Source organism: Phoenix dactylifera, chromosome 15 (genome assembly GCF_009389715.1).
Source record: "Phoenix dactylifera cultivar Barhee BC4 chromosome 15, palm_55x_up_171113_PBpolish2nd_filt_p, whole genome shotgun sequence".
NCBI lineage: Eukaryota > Viridiplantae > Streptophyta > Magnoliopsida > Arecales > Arecaceae > Phoenix > Phoenix dactylifera.
Genome location: NC_052406.1, coordinates 3,168,980 through 3,186,079, shown reverse-complemented (window position 1 = coordinate 3,186,079; position 17,100 = coordinate 3,168,980). Strand labels below are relative to the sequence as shown.

General features: G+C 38.9%; 2 protein-coding genes across 4 annotated transcripts; both read left to right on the top strand.

The window, feature by feature from the left end:
• The first annotated feature begins 3,311 nt into the window (after window positions 1-3,311).
• LOC103704230 (ATP-dependent Clp protease proteolytic subunit-like) lies at window positions 3,312-10,321 on the top strand. 3 transcript variants are annotated; one of them, XM_039134116.1, is made up of 6 exons: window positions 3,341-3,600; window positions 3,704-3,747; window positions 3,832-3,928; window positions 9,409-9,549; window positions 9,686-9,739; window positions 9,878-10,151. In XM_039134116.1, the coding sequence occupies exons 1-6, from the start codon at window positions 3,517-3,519 to the stop codon at window positions 10,130-10,132; spliced, it is 675 nt and encodes a 224-aa protein (XP_038990044.1). In that variant the 5' UTR covers window positions 3,341-3,516; the 3' UTR covers window positions 10,133-10,151. The 3 variants fall into 3 exon arrangements, with proteins under 3 accessions (XP_038990042.1, XP_038990043.1, XP_038990044.1); XM_039134114.1 differs by lacking the exon at window positions 3,832-3,928 and having other exon boundaries at window positions 3,312-3,600; window positions 9,878-10,321; XM_039134115.1 differs by lacking the exon at window positions 3,832-3,928 and having other exon boundaries at window positions 3,312-3,600; window positions 9,686-9,804; window positions 9,878-10,321.
• A 981-nt stretch (window positions 10,322-11,302) lies between these two features.
• LOC103704229 (mediator of RNA polymerase II transcription subunit 32-like) lies at window positions 11,303-12,272 on the top strand. Its single transcript, XM_008787431.4, has one exon. It carries the CDS (start codon window positions 11,452-11,454, stop codon window positions 11,884-11,886), a length of 435 nt encoding a protein of 144 aa, XP_008785653.1. The 5' UTR covers window positions 11,303-11,451; the 3' UTR covers window positions 11,887-12,272.
• The last annotated feature ends 4,828 nt before the right edge of the window (window positions 12,273-17,100 follow it).

The following is a 17,100-nucleotide window of genomic DNA, read 5'->3' as shown; positions in this document are numbered from 1 at the left end:
TAGAAAGCTGTTCTACGTCATCTCTCTCTCTCATGATTTTTTTTTTCTTTGCCCTGCAATCCGTGGACGGGACATGCATAACGCATGGTAAATAATGGTCATTTAAGTTTGTGATGCACTTTGACTATATGACCCTGTGGCCAAAGGTCCATGTTTTTTTATTACTGCTGACTACGCTTCTCAGTTATATGCTTCTCTAGTGCACCAGAAATATCAAGAACCCCGCTTTACCTACATGACTTCAAACCAGCAGAAACAAATGGGCTCTTTTGATCCACCAACTGGCCTTCAGGCATAAAATCTCTAGTTAGCCGTTCAAGTTTCAACTTAAGCCTTTCCATGAGACCTCTTAGCGATATGGAGCAACGGTTCATGCCAGAGCCCTGGTTGACCATGTTGATGTACGATCCAATTGTTCAAGGGATCTCTTTCTCCAGTATCCTATTTTGATCTGCAAGCAGATTTAGCCGATTGGGATAGCAAATAGGGTTTGCCCGGTCATATTTAATTAGAATTTTCAACAAAAAAATAGTTTTCCTTAAAAAAAAATCTATATAGAAAATAGAAAAGTTTTTTTTTTTTTCGAAAATGGCCTTAAGCTAAATGCTCAATCAAACACAAGCCACTTCAGAATATGTTATTTTTCAATGGACAGCCAAATATGCAAAAACAATTTTTTCCATACATCATATATTCAAATGTCAATTTTTCAAAAAAAATATTTTAGTAAAATTTTTTTTTCATAACTCAACCAGCCACATTAATTCATTAAATGAGAAGGCCTATAAGTCATGGCCGCTGAAAAAGTCTATGGGTCACGAGGGCCAACATAATTGCATGAAAAATCTCACGGAATTATCATCATTATTATTTGTGTGTTCTCCATGAAGCTCAATACGTGGGAAGTCTCTCTTCCTTTTATTTTTGGATCATAAGATTCAGTACCTTGGATGATTCGAAGGACCCATGATAGGGCTGCCGTGGCATTTTCTCCATCCTGTATGAGTAGTATTGATATATTGATGGTCTTCTTCGGAAAATGGAGATTGTGACTCTGTGGGCTCATTTAATTCGCGGGAAGCATTTTTTCTTCTAGGAATATGATTCCTGAGAAACAAATTCCTAGGAAGAGGATGCCTAGGAAAGTACTTTTGGCATGTTTGGTTGACCAAAGAAAAGTGATAAATTTCCAAAGTGCTTATGTTTGGTTGGCCTTCCACTTTTCTATGAAAGTTATATATAATTTCCATTATGCCCTTAATAAAAATTAGGTCTTTAATGCCTCTTTAATGCTTCTTTAATGTTGAAGGGCCTTTTTGGAAAAAAGTAAAAATGGAGTGATTCCCACCTCATGGGAAAGTAACTTTCCCATGTTTCTCATGGGAAAGACTTTTCCATGAAGGGCCCGTTTGGTTCGCAGGAAAACGAGGGGGGAAAGTGTGGTCAACGGGAAAGTAATGAAATGCCTCTTGTTTGGTTGGAGTTTTCAAAGGAGAGAGATGGGAAAGTTGTATTCCCATGGGAATATGATTCGCACATTTCATGGGAAAGTCTTTCCCATGAGAAACATGAGAAAGTTACTTTCCCATGAGGTGGGAATCACTCCTTTTTTATTTTTTCCCAAAAAGACCCTTCAGCATTAAAGAAGCATTAAAGAGGCATTAAAGACCTAATTTTTATTAAAGGCATAATAGGAATTATACATAACTTTCCTAGGAAAGTGGATGGTCAACCAAACATAAGCACTTTGGAAATTAGTCACTTTTCCATGGTTAACCAAACATGTCAAAAGTACTTTCCTAGGTATCCTCTTCCTAGGAATCTGATTCCCAGGAATCATATTCCTAGGAGGGAAAATACTTCCCGCGAACCAAACGAGCCCGAAATGTGGGAATCATATTCCTATGGGAATACAACTTTTCCATCTCTTTTTTTTAAAAACTCCAACCAAACAAGAGGCATCTTATTACTTTTCCGTTGACCACACTTTCTCCCCTTCTTTTCCTGCGAACCAAACGAGCCCTGTGAGCAAGCATTAGCTCTTAGCATTCTCAATACATGCGCATACGTACACAAATTCTAGGGAGGATCCGACTGCTAATGATGTCTCGAGTATAAAGAACAGCCTCTATTCGAGAAGGTCGATTCTTTCATATGATAGCCGTTGCTCGGTATAAATTAAAAGATAAGTCATGTCTATGACATTATTTATGTTACAATACCCATTGAAAGTGCCAAGAGAATGTAGAAATGAAGCAAAAGGATGGATCCAAAACTTTGGAACTAATAGTCATCTTTTCGAGTTGTTAAGTCTGATGAATTGAAGCTTTTCGGATCAACTAGTTAATTAATATGATGAATTTATCCTGTTGAAAAGTCCAAGGTGCAATGTCTCTATTGGTTCCTCAAACTACTTCCCTCTTCTTCCTTCTTTAGCAAACAGCTTCTACTTAAGATTCATGCTTGCAAAACGTCGCAAAGCTCATGCTCAAACTGTATTCAAGTTTGTAGAGAGGGTAAAGGAAAACAAAACCTTCCTAATCCATTATTAAACGTGACTGAGGGAGAAATGGCCTCATAAATTACAAGCTCAACAACTTGTTCTATAAAATTTTAATTACATTATAGTTTTTATTGGGGAATTAAGATCTTGAAAAAGATTTATGCAAATCTCCCACTTCAAAAATAACAACTAAGGAACCTCTTACTCATTGTTAATTTTCAATTTGCATATTTCATCCGGTGATCATGAAACGGTTTTATGGTCAACTCATGAAATATGAATTGAAAATTGAATAATCGATGCAGAAGGAACTATTCTTGATTATGCACTAGAGATCTTGGTGGGTGCACCATCCATGAAAAATTTAATCAAATAATGTTATATTCATAAATATACTTCTATTATGCAGAAGAAGAAAAAAATTCCATCCTCATTCCAAAGTAAAAAACAGTACGAAAATTGAATAGCTCAGATCCTTTATTGTAATTAAACTTTTCTATTATTCATATAATTTGATAATCCTACTTTCGACTTAGAAACCTCCGCATCCTTTCAAACCGAGAGGTTGGTGGATTTCTTTCAATCTCTAACGAAAAAAAAGGCTTTCAACATCTAGCCCTTGCAACTTGGCAAGATTTTTTATAACTTGAAGAAAATTTTTGCTTAGACATACTTCAAGCTGTCTTTGATGATAACATGCAATTTTTGTCATGAAAAATAGTTAATGTAAGAATGTGAGGAACACCATAAATACCATGATCATTCAGTCTGATTAATTTCTAATTAATTATATAATTTTGATAAATACAACCTCAAGTGCGAGATGGTTATGGCGAATCCGAACCCGAACCTGCGGGCCTTCAGCCTCCGAATTCCGACATCAATTCCGGGCTCTGGCTCAATTCCTTGGGCCTATCGTCGCTTTCAGCCTCCGAGTCTCCGGCCCGGCTCCCTTCCGCCATCCCTTTTCCCCGGTCTCTTCCCTCGGTGGAACTCCTCCGCCTGCGGCTCTAATGGCGTCGATGTCCATCTCCACGCCATTGGGCTTCGCGGTCGCCCCCCCCGGCTTCCGCTTCCCCTTCGCCATCCGCTCCCAGGTTGCTCTCTCGCTCGCCCGCTCATTCCTCTTTCGATTTCCGTTGCTATTTTCCTTCACTCGTTTGAGAATTCGACTTTCTTTGGTTTTGTCTTTCCTCCCAGAAACTTGCTCAGATTCGCTTCCTCCGCCTCGCTCGACCACGGAGGTGAGTTCATCTCTGATCTCCCTGTCTCCATTATCCCCTATGAGAGGAATTTATATACTATGGACGATTGATTTCGTTGTCCAGGTCGTTAAAATTATCACGAATGGATTTCTCCGAAAAAGCGAAACATTTGGATGCCAGCAGGTGGATTTGTTTTGAAATGAATGGAGAAAATGAAATGGTAATTGGTGATTTTCAGTTTATCATCTGAATGTTTTAGAACAATTCTGTTAGTATTTGGCCGAGCTTCCTGCTTCATAGTTTGAGGTCTGACATTTGATTAGGGCTGTCAACGGGCCGAGCTGCTCGGGCCCGGTTTGGTAAAAGCCCGGCTCGGGCTCGGCTCGTTAGTCAAACGAGCCCGAGCCCGAGCCCAAAATGAGGCCCGTTTAAATTCGAGCCCGAGCCCGAGCTCGAGCCCGAGCAGCTCACGAGCCCAACCAATAACCCATTCCCTCCACCTGACCACCTCCTCTCTCTTTTTATTTTTTTTTCTTCTCCTTCCTTCCGGGTTTTTTCAGAAGCTTCCCGCACCTGGTGTCAGTGTGGCGGTGTCCCTCCCCTGACTCCCCTCTCGCCTTCCTCCTCCGCCGACCGCCGCCGATGACTTGCTGCCTCCTTCCACCGCCTGGGAAAGAAGCACGCGAGGCCCCTCCCCCTCTTTCTTCTCCGTTTCTACCGGCGAGACTGCGATAGAGGAGGGGATGAGAAGCTCTCCTCCACCGGCGAATCAGGAAAGGAGCCGAGGAGTCCCTCGCACGGGAGGGTCGGGCCAAGGCCGGCGGCGCCCGCGGTCGAGCCCGCGGCTTCCTCGGCCGTGCCTGCAGCCGATGCCCGTGCCGGCGGTGCAGGTGCTCGCGGCCGAAGCCGGCGGCCGCCGCACGCGATGAGGTGAGTCCTTCGTTCTTCTTTTTCTTTCTTTTCTTCTTTCTTCTCTTCTTCTTTTTCTTCTTTTCTTTCTCTCCTTCGTTCTTCTCTCCGATGACGAACCGTCGGGACTCGGAACCGAGCTCGGCTACTCGTTGTTCTCTCCGACGGGCGACGGAGATGGGGGCAGGGATGGGGATGGGGATGGGGATGGGGATGGCCGGATGGGGATGGGACGGGCTCGGGCTCGCCGCTCGGGCTCTGGCTCGGGCAAACGAGCTTTACGAGCCCGAGCCCGAGCCGGGCTGTGCCACCTGAGCCCGAGCCCAATACAAGGCTCGGTACCGAGCCCGAGCCCGAGCCAGGAAATTAGTGAAACGAGCCGAGCCGAGCCTGTGGAGGCTCGGGCTCGGCTCGGCTCGTTAACAGCCCTACATTTGATTCCATATCAGCACGACAAGTCGATTATAAGCATAGGACATCAAGCTTTTTTTTTTTTTTTGGTTATGAAATTTTGGAATGGATGAAAGAGTGATAAACAAGGGGCAATTTCTGACTAAAATGGATATGGGATGATTAGAAGAGGAGAAAAGAAAGAAGAGAGTTGTTGGAATAAAGGAAGGGTGCTAAAAGAGGAAAATCAAGCGGAATAAGTTAACCCAGAGTAAATGGGTTAATTTACTCAGACTCCTCTTTACTTTGGAATAAATAACTTCATCCTACATGATGGAGTAATTTGTTCTGGGGCTAAGTGGGGTAAATTGGTTTGGAAGGTAAAAAGTTGCTTGCTAACTTCTCAGAAATACCCATTTTGCGCTCCTTAAAAGGTGAATCCCAATATTCACCTTTATTTCCTTAGAAGACATAGCTATAAATGAAACCATGTACTTTCATGCAATGTGAATCTTCGCATCAACCTAAATGTTGGTAGTTTTCTGCATCGAATAAAAGTCATAAAGTTTGTCATGTGCGATAAAGCTGTGCAACTCTGGCGGACACCAGTTTTAGCACCAGAAAAGGTAGGAATTAATGGCAATTTCACTCAAGATGGTTAAATTTGAGTAATTTTATATATTAGCACAGCCTGAATTATGAAGTTTTATGGGGCAGGTGGTAAATATTTTCATGGAATTGCATCTCTGCTTTAGTGCTTTCTCTTCTTGTTGCATGATTTAGTTGTATCTTTGGAGGCAGTAAGAATTCCCTTATTTTAAAGTTTACTTCTTTTTGTATTTCTTTCTCTGAAATCTTGGTTGGTTCTGGAGGCCATACATGAGCAATATGTAAATGAATTGCTTGGGACAAAACCAAAAAGGAAAAAGAATTGTGCTGGAAAAGAAGGTAAATTAACCAAAATATGAATTAATAACATGCATGGAATAAGACATCTTTTAACATAAATATAAATCATGTGTCCAGCCTAGAAAGCCCAATAAAGCAAGTTTTGTCAGACTTCTCAATATTATTATTAGTTTGGTGATCCTGGTGTGAACTGGATATTGCTGCAGTGGTATTGCTTAATAAGCAAAGGTCCTGAATTTGAGTCTTGGGTGGGTTATCCTCAACAATGGGAACATGAGTAATTTAAAGCAACTGGTCTCCCTTCATGTTGTGTGTCTAGATATGTTTTGGCTGACAAAATTTATATATCAAGTGATTTTGTATGTTAAATATGGGTTGGTTACTTCTTTTTCATCGATTTATGGAAGAAACATATTGTTTTTGCTTGCTTTATAGAAAACAGCTGAAACATTACCTCTCTTGGATGAAACTATGGTTCACCATACCGACTCATATCACTTGGTATTGGAGGTGCCATTACCGTACCAGTATGATACCAACTTACCAAGTTTCGATATGGTGTAGAGCCCAAACCAGCCTACAACCAGGTAAAACTGAATGGTTCAGCCTGGCTTCATGTTGTACCAAGCTGTACTGCACTGTTTGGACGTTACTATGGTTGGGTGTGAAAAAAGGGTCTCCTGACCCTATGTCGGTACAGGAGAGGTATCGAACCATACTGGGTGTGCCATACTAACCTGGTAAGGTATTGATATGGTTCTTGGTACCAACATAGCAAACCTCGAATGAAACCATGCCTCTTTCTGAAACAACGTGAAAAAGAGCATATTAATAACTGGTATATGCTGGTTGCCTTGTGTGTTGGCTACAATGCTGACATCTCGAAGAACTATAATGTTCCAAATACAATTTGAAACCATGTTTTGTCATACTAGATTTTGTATTATCTGATTGGGTTTCTCTAGCATCACGAAGTTTCATCATGCATCCAGGTATGATGCAGACATTAAAGCAAAAAGGGGGAACCCTCCTATAATGCCTGCTGTCATGACTCCAGGAGGACCCTTAGATCTTTCATCTGCATTGTTCCACAACCGTATTATCTTCATAGGACAGCCTGTTAACTCGCTAGTGGCACAACGTGTTATTTCACAGCTTCTAACACTTGCTTCTATTGATGAGGATGCTGATATTCTGGTGAGGAATATTTCAGTACCTCTTTATCTTATTTCCATGTGTTGTTGGAATTACTGATAAAAAGCTTTGAGCTGACTCTTTTAGCTGACCCCAGACTTATATTTCTTTCTGCTTCAACCTCTCTCGATTTCTGTGGTTAACTGCAAGACACACACCTTTTTTACCCGGTCTACCTAAACTGCCCTGGTGGAAGTACCTAATCTGTCTAAGCAATTTATGACTGTATGTCATGGGTAAGAACTTAAATTTTGTCAGTTTTGTTGATTATTTTTTATATGATTGACCATGCTCTAGATTTTTACTGTAAAGCTGTCTGTCTTGTCTCCTTGTCAATCCTTTTTTTTTTGCATGTATGAATTCATTGTTCTGAGTCCTTGTGTTTTTGTTTGTGTTTCTTGTGACAATCATGAAAGGCACTATCAAAATGTCTTAGGCTACAACACAAGTTGGGCTAGAGCTCAACCAATTTTGCATTGTTGCTATCAATAAGTGTCCATGTCGGGCTTATAGACAATGCACCAGAATATATTTTTCTGTCATGCTTATATGCTGTTGGCTTGTCTAAATATGTGATGGTGGCGACCAAAATTACCAACCAAACGATGGTCAAAGAATATCAATTCCTGGTTCTTCATGAAGTTGATCATTGTTGCACTTGCAACTTCGTTTAAATTGTTTCGATTCAAGATGTTGTAATCATGCGAATTGTAGAACAATCACATTTTCGATATCACCCACATTCTACTACTTAAGACACAGATGCAGAAATGCAGAAATACTTAAAACTCAAAAAACTAGACTTGACTAGAAGAACTTAGGGGAAAATGAAGAAAAGTTGAAGAATTTATATCTTGTAAGTTTCAGTTTTGACTTTTAACCCAAAACACAACTGGATGTCATGAGCTAACTGGGTTAAAGTAGATCCAAATTTTTGACATGAAACCAATTCAGAGTTGCATCTGGCTGAAGATGAAGCATGACTCAGTCCCCAATCATTCATCATCCCGTGTTTCATAACTAAGGAAAATTGAGGTGGTAAAGAGAGAGAAATTATAGCTTCCTTTGTCATTTGGCTCCTTCCCCACTACCACCGTATCAAGTTGCAAGGCTTAGGATAAATGATCGTAGTAAATAATGAAGTCTAATAGGCTGAGTCGATCATAACCCATGTTCTATATAAAACTAACACAGACATGCTACATATGAATAACTATGAGATCCATAAAATAGTTTTCCTACACATATGGGAGGATAAACATTGTACCCATTACATAAGACATAATTTACATGCATGTTAAGATGGCAGCACAGATTATATGTGCATAATCTAACATACTATTATGTAATTTCACATATACATTCTACAAAAAAAGTACTACTTAATACATAGTAGAGATAACTAGATATTAACAAAGGAGATAACTTGGTTCTGCAGAATTTTATTTGATATTAGTGATTATTATTAGTTGAGAAAACAGTAAGATATTGATTAGTACAATGTTGAAGCTGACCCCGAATAGTTGTGCGGATGCTTGATGGTTATAATTATGTTTAGTACAGTGTCAACTATATTTTGGATAGATATCACAAATAACACATTCTTAATTTCCTTCTCTAGCAACTCTTTTCCATGATGAGAGATGAAAATTTTGAAGGTAAGTTCTGTCAGTCTTTGAAGTGAGATATTCTTGCTTGCTGTCCACTTCAACTATAAAGATAACCTTCACATAATTTCATCTTACTTCCTCATCTATGGATAATACACGACATTTTCCTCATAATGTACGTCAACACATACTTTGTTGAAGCTTTTAAGAAAACTTGGCAGCAGGATATCATCATGAATACCAAGGAGTCGTGTACTGCGGTATCTTCTAAATGTTTTTATAATTTTGGGTACCTATCAAATGTTCTCCCCAAATCCTTTCCTTTTCTTTGTGAAACACTATTGATTAAATAACATTTTATCAAACAATATCAAAATAATTGCATTATCTTCAATAACATTTGCCCCTTATTTTGCTCGACATTCTTTAACATCAGTACCATTTCCTGCTCTATAATTATCAGAGGTAGCACAAATCTAGGCATACGGGAATGCAATTTAAGTTTGTGGGCTTGCTTTACCATCCCCAAGATAGTTGTTCATCTGCTCATTCTCTTCATAATATTGAATGTTTAGTAGGCAGACTCTTTGATTTTGATGATTATTCGTCAATTTGAAGAATATTATATATTTACTACCTATTGGAAGCTAAGTGATGCTTTTTTTTTTTTGTCTCACTGAATAACCAGATAAAGCCCAGGGTTGGAACTGTATGCTTTGGGGTGGCTGCAAGCCAAGGTGCAGTTCTTCTTGCTGGGGGAGAGAAGGGAATGCGCCATGCGATGCCAAATGCTCACATAATGATACATCAACCACAAAGTGGATGTGGGGTATGAATTAATATCATGCTGTAGGTCATTGCATCACACTGAAAGGGCTAATCTATAATAAGTGTTAAACCTGTCATTCTTGCTGACCTTTTGAGTGATTTATTGTTGTCTCTTGACCATTGACATCTTGTCTCAGGGTCATGTGGAGGATGTGAGGCAGCAGGTGAAAGAAGCTGTTCAATCTCGTCATGTAAGTTTCTCTTTTGGGATACATATTCGGTACTTCACCCCTGGCAAATGTCAAGCTACAGACAGGTTATAACAAATCTTTGACCAATATTTTGAAGTTGGTGATGTGCTCTTACATTCTTGTTTGCTTCCCTTTCAGGCCTTGGAGTTTGGACTTATCGATGGGGTATTGGTCAGAAACCAGAGTTTTCCGTCTGATAGTTTCGTGGATCTGGCATTCCGCACTTGGACGTCGACTTACTACAATTTGCAGATTTTGATGCTTGGTTTGTCTCCTTTTATCTCCAGTGGTGGACTTTTGAGCTCAGAAAATCAAAGCCTTCACTCAGCAAGCAGCAGCAGTCTCCAATTTAATGATCTCATGCATAATTGTCCTCGGATCTATGACTGTTAAAAATTTTACTTCACGGGACCCAAATCTAAACCTGCTGATCAAGCTTGGCCGGGGTTATTCCAAACAACTTGTAGTTTAAATGGAATTATCTGATCATTAACTCACTTGTCTTGTAATTTAAATGGATAATGCCAATTTAAGGTGTAGAAAATTATTATTTGCAATTGAGTTTCTGCCAATTTTGTTCCATTCTTGGAGGAGTGTGCTCAGCATGTCTTAGCTTTCTTAGTTGGAAATGTCCTCGAACCAGTTCTGTCCCAAGAGCCATTTGTTCTCGCTGCTGCGACGCTTGTGATGTGTCGGATGAATTAGAAGCTAGTTGTCGAGGGCTTCATGATCGATTTGTCTTACCAAAAGAAAAAATATTTTCCTTATTTCAAGAATCTTGATAACTCAAGAACACTGATTAACAATGTAGATCATGGGCAAATTATCTTTCCTTCTATACATCAGAAACTATTTGCCGGGCTAAGTAGATAATTATGAAGTAGCAATTGTAGCAAACTTTCATTTGTAAAGGCAACCTTTCAAACTCTTCTTTCGACAATGTCTCTGATTTGTTCCTAGCACCCTTAATCATGATGAACAAGTTGCCGTGCTTCTCCTTATTCTAATTTGTCTCTGCTCCTGTTCAGTTAGTGGAAATTAGTATATATTTTTTCATTTCACAGAAGCATGAAAAATTCATTTAGTTACTGACTTTGCAAGAAAAAGATTGAATTTATATTTTTAAGAATAATACATGTTTAATATTTTGAAGCATTTTATTCTTGAACCTGAGTAAAAATAGATAATAAATAAATTTAAAATAAGATGTACTTTTACTGAATATTGGATACATTTTTGTGAAAAATTATATATATATATATATATATATATATATATATATATATATATATATTATATAAATATTTGAATATTTGATATCTATTTGTTGGAAGTATCTGTCCATCTCTCACATTTACATTCAGGAACAAAATCATTGATAAATCCTTAAATATGTATCATTTAGCCCCCAACAAAAAGCTTTTTTTTTTTTTCTAAACAAAATCAGCAATGAGATGGAACTTTAAGAAAATTCCACTATAGAGTCAAACAAGTGCTCTCCGATCTCCCATTTTCAGATGCTTATTTACACAAACCTTTAAGGAATGTGTTTATCATATTCTACATCTGCTGCCACTAATCATCCGGAGCGAAAAAAAAAAGCGTAGGTAAAGAATTCTTCTCTTTCGAACAGTACCAGGATACGAACCCTTTTGTAGGCCTCTGGTCCCCCAACTCACCCTCCTCCCCGATCCCTTGCTCGGACTTCGCTCATGGAGAGCACCGTGGAGGCGCTGAGCGCTGCCTACCAGGAGTTCGTCGCCGCGGCGGCGGGTGTCCTGGATGCCAAGGAGCAGTCCGGCGGCAAGAAGACGGCCGCCACCGACGCCGCCCTTGAGCTCTTCAAGCAGCGCTGGGAGCTCTTCCGCGTCTCCTGCGACCAGGCCGAGGAGTTCGTCGAGTCCATGAAGCAACGGATCGGGTCCGAGTGCCTCGTCGACGAGGCCACCGGCGCCGCCCCCGCTCGCCCCCCCGCCGCCTCCGGGATCCCGCCCATCAGCGCCGTCCGCCTCGAGCAGATGAGCAAGGCCGTCCGGTGGCTCGTCATCGAGCTCCAGCACGGTGCCGGAGCCGCCGCTGGCGCCGCTCCCCATCCCCATACATCCGCCCCCTTCGATGCCCGGTTTTCGGAGGACGGAGCTCCGTAGGTGCGTCAATTCTTGGCTACTTTTCTGCTGTCCTAATTGATTCTGAAATGGTTGTTGTTATGCTGTATGACTTCAAGATTGTTCCTTTATATGTGAAGACTTAACAATATTAAGTTAATTAGCTTCACATGCATTGCTTCGTCGATAAACATAGTATTTGAGGATCGCTTGGCGACGTTATCTTTTCGATGCTTTTCAATTATTCGAATATGTACGAAAGGAGTGGGATTTACTGAAAGCATTGTGTAAAACAAGGATCCTATTTAGTAAAGTTGTAAGTGTATGAAGGATTGATGGCATATATTGGAGCTATGCTTGAAGGGTTGTAAGATGTTCTCTTATGAGTTTATATGAGCTATTGGAATTAAATTATATGGCCAGTGCTACCTTAAAAAAATCATGAATTGTTGTGAATATTTTCATGAATTTTTATTTATTTATGCTGCATTTTTTACTATTCCTTCATTTTGCAATTTTAGTGTAGGGTGTAATTCGCCTTCTTATTTTATCTCAGGCCTTATTCTTATATTTGTGCTGATAAATTGTACTCCAAATGATTTCCTTTGCTCAACCTAATTTAAGACCATTTGCCAAAATAATCAAAATCTTGCCTTAATTAATTTTTGTTCTGTTGGCTGATCATAATTAACTTCAACTGACATTCCTAGTCAGCTGTCAGTTTGGCCAGCTTGAGCATCTAAGCAACTGATTGAGTGGAAACTAAGACTCGAATGAACCTATATACACCCAAATACTTATTTAAACTTGCGCAAAATGTAAATGAGACTTCTTTTGGTTCCCAACCTCAGTGAACATTAACTAGCATATGATCACAAAAATGTATCTACATCAATCTTAGAGCATTTTGAGTGTCTCAGTTGTTGATCACCTGCGAACATCGGCCTTTTGGTTACAGAATTTGATAACCTGGCATTCTGCAACCGACCCCTTCAAAGTTTTCATCTGAGCTGATATCTCAGCTGAGAGAGACATTGGTTTGTGTTAGTATCAGGCTTCCACCAGTATGATATAACCTATATCTTGGCCCTTATTATATAGGACGATATAATATCATAATATTGTCTAATTTCCTGATCTTCCTGTTAGAATCTTAAATTGATGTTTTAGTTATTCAACATTCAAGTCACTGTCTTAACATGGAAGTTAAGCCAAGTTTACTATAATAACTAAAATCTCGGAAATCTTGGTTCCTATACTATGAGCCTAGATTTTGGAAATCTTGCTTAGTTCCTATTCTTCCAAATTTCTATCTTGGCGAAGATAAACCAAGATATTGGTCCACCTTGGAATCCGGATCCCTCTGTAATGGCCAAGATCTCTGTAATTAAAAACCTTGATCCCCTTTCGATTGAAAAAAACTCTTTCTTGGTTTCTCTTCTTTTGTGCCATAGTTCTCAATAATCTTTTGATGAGTCTTCTTTAGCTCTCACACAACTGAAGTGACCTTGATAAGTAGTTTATTAACCCACTCGGCAGAATACTGAATGCTAAAACAGATTGCTCTTTTGCTAACAATTGTCTCCTATACTCGTATAAATTTATGACATTGAAGACTTTGAGAGTATTTTAGCTTGGCAGAAGTTTATCCCCATAATCATTGGTCCCAATTCTGTTAAACACTGAAAATGGTCCAACTTTCTTAGAAGCACCCTTATCAACTCAATCACTAGTTTACTGTTAGGTACACCTATGATAGCTTTAATGACCCAGTCTACAATAGTTCTCCTGGGATGGAGAGACCTGTATTTTAGTTGTTTCTTTATGACATTAATGGCCTCTTTATTGCTTATTGTTGGAGGCTACAGATTTTGTGTAGTTCAAAATGGAGAGACCATTTGTGGCACCAACTTTCTGTGAGCATTGCACAAGATTTTTCACCATCCTGTTTTGGTATGTCTAAAATGATAGGAGTCATATGAGCCTTGACTCTGAAGGAAAATGGATATTGGTATACACTATTCTGTCCTCATAAGCCCTTTAATCTTTTTTTTTAATTATGAATTTATTTGACCTAACCTCTTTTTTAATTTTGCTCATTCCTCTCACTCTATTTAGTTCAATGTACTAATCCACTAAGAACTTGGGATTTGTCTAAATATAATTTATCACAATTTTTTGTATGTTGGAAGAAGACAAAAATTCTTTCAATTCATGACCTCTATGATCTATTTGGCAGTTAGAGGTCAGATTGAATTCCAAGTTAAAGCCTGTTGTATGCAAATCCAACCTCTTGATGAATCATTTTCACTTAAAATAATATAAGGTAACTTTAGGATTGTCCGAGCTTCACATATCTACATAACCAAATAGAAGTTTGGATGGCTTTAAGTATGTTAGTATACTTTAAGTTTCACATTTGTTAATTTACTTTAATATCACCGTTTGACAGCTGTTCTGCTATTTTAATCTTTAAAATTGCATTTTCTTCCATACCTGTTTCTAGACTTACCTTCTCCTAGTCCTCATATTGATAAACCCAAACATGAAAGGCTCAAAAATTCAGTGTGATTATACTTCTCTTCCTCTATTAGGGTTGTGATTAAGTAAATACTTATCATAGATTTTGAAATTTTGGTAACCATTCTCTAGCAAAAACACTAATTTCCTACAACTGCATTTGCTTGAGCAGCTTTGTGGAACCACTTTTATATGGCTCTTTGTTAAGCTTTCTGTCTAGTAGATACAGCTGGAAGTGCCAGCAAAGTGATGCATTGTGTTCCTGAAGGAGCTGTCTGGATGTCCACATTAATAATCCTTCAAATAAACCATATATGCTTAAGGACTAGAACAGATCATCCATTGGAGAAATGAATTTTATTCATTTAAGGCAACTTTTGATCTTAGAGTCCTTAAAAAATGGGAATATTATAAATCACCTCTTAAGAAGAATGCAGAATCCCTATTTTCTTGGGATTGTTTGATCTCAAGGCTTCCCCTTGCATTCTTCTCTCCCATTGCCTCTTCTTTCTAAATCTTTGGTTGAATGGGCAATTTATACAGTGATAACATATTTAGGCACCCAAACAGGTCCAAAATTGTGGAGTTATATAGATACTATTTCGACAAGCTATAAACAACTTCTTACTGTTATCTAGGATTTTCTATATAGCCTATGAGTCATAATGCTCTCCTTTTTTACATGGATTCAACTTTTTTATAAGAAAATTTTCTGGAAAAGAATCTCATTTAGTAATTAGTGGCTATGGAGTCTTCTCTTATTATCATTCCCAACTCATTTGTCCCAATCATGCTGATAAACCCTTGCCACTGCTTAGAAGGGTTTAGCTTAAGCCATCAAAAAGAACCGAGCCATGTTAGAAGCACCATGTTTCGTCCAGTTTCTTGATCTCCACTAATTTGAAAGCAATCTTTCAACTACAGCATTGGCTTCCTTATGGGTCATCCAGGCATGCTGAATTAAGTTTGCCCAGAGATTCCACTTAAAGACCACTCTAATGCAGGTATTTTTTGTTTTATTGTTCTAAACTGATTAGTTATGTTGGACAAAACTAGCTCTAAGAAATGCCATTGGCATTCTGTTTGACAAAACTAGTTCTTAAAGGTCCATTTATTGGAAAATGGTAATCTAGCTTATCTGGAAAATCCTCTGTTCAGAATGTAACAAATTGTTCTGGAATGTGTCATCTGCGAGGTCGCCTTCTGAGTTCTGATAGATATGATTCCCTCGGTATTTTCCACCAAGTTAGTTGCTTTAATGCCATCACTGATTTCTGATCCAACCATTGTCAAATTGCTCTTTTCTTTCTTTTCCCCCTTTGAATTTATACCTGATATCGCATGCATTCTCCATTCTGCATTTCTTCATCCATGTCATCTTATGCCTTTCTTTCTTTTTCTTCCTACCTTCAATACAAATTTAAGTATATTTCCTTACCGGAGACTTTTCACATCTTCGTAATGTATATCTATATCATCTCAATCAATTTTTCATACTTTGTCCTTAATTTATGTAACTTTTACATCTCCTCATATATATATATATATATATATATATATTTTTTTTTTTCTATTTTTACTATATGGTCATCTTGACATTCTTATTTTACTAGGCTCAACTTACTTTCATATGTGTGTTTTATTGCCTAGCACTCTGAGCCATACAACATGGTAGGTCTTACTGTTATCATGTAATTTTTTTCTTTTAAGTCTTCAAAGTATGCGCCTATTACATAATATTCCGGAGGCACCTCTCTATTTTATCCAACTGGCTCTAATTCTCTTACATATATCTTTGTATAATATATTCTAAGTAACAAAAACAGCACTTTGTGCTATTGCATGGTTATCAGTCTTGATTGGTATCATCTTCATTTCTGTTCCCACGAAATTTACATTTCATATGCTCTTTGTTCTACTAATCTATAAGCTCTTATCCTCTAATACTTTCCTCCATAAGTCCAGTTTAGTTTTTAATCAATCAATATTATATCGTCCACAAAAAGCATACAGCATGGTGTATCTTCTTGAATATCAGCAGTAAGTTGATCCATAATTAACGTAAAAAAATATATAGGTTTAGTATTGATTCTTGATACAAGCCTATAATAACTGTAAATACATATTGCAATATGGTTTACGTTGCCGCTAAATTCGGACCGAAGTGGGAGTGCAGCTCGGACTATCCTGAGGTCGGATAGAGACGAGCTGAGTAGGCCGGTTGGGGTGCCGGGTGCTGGGCTCCTCTGGAGATAGCCTACAAGAAAGTCTGCTTGCCGGTGAGTTTTCGGCAGAGGATCCTCCAATGCCTAAGTTAGAATAGAGAAGTAACACCGTGGAAGGAAGAGATTTCAGCACAGTGTGGTTCTTTGTGAGGGATGAATGTCATATATTGTGTACCTGAAGTCTCCCGGGCTATTCTTTTATATAGAGGAGCTTACTTTGTCGTTACCTGACGTGATGTGGTGTGCAATGATGGTCGGGTAACACCAGTAGTAAGGCCACTGCGTGGGAGCCACTCCGTGTGGGCAATGAGCAGTGCTGGTTGGAGTTGCTACGACCATGGGCTGCCAGAGCTGCCGGTTGTTAGGACCGTCAGTTCTTGTCGGCATATATTGATTGTTCTCCTCGGCTGATGTTTTCTTCTCGATTGGGATCGAAGTCGCTCACCTTGGTTGATTAGTTGCTCAGCTGGTGCTAAGGTTTTTCTTCTCAGTTTATATCCAAGGTCAATAC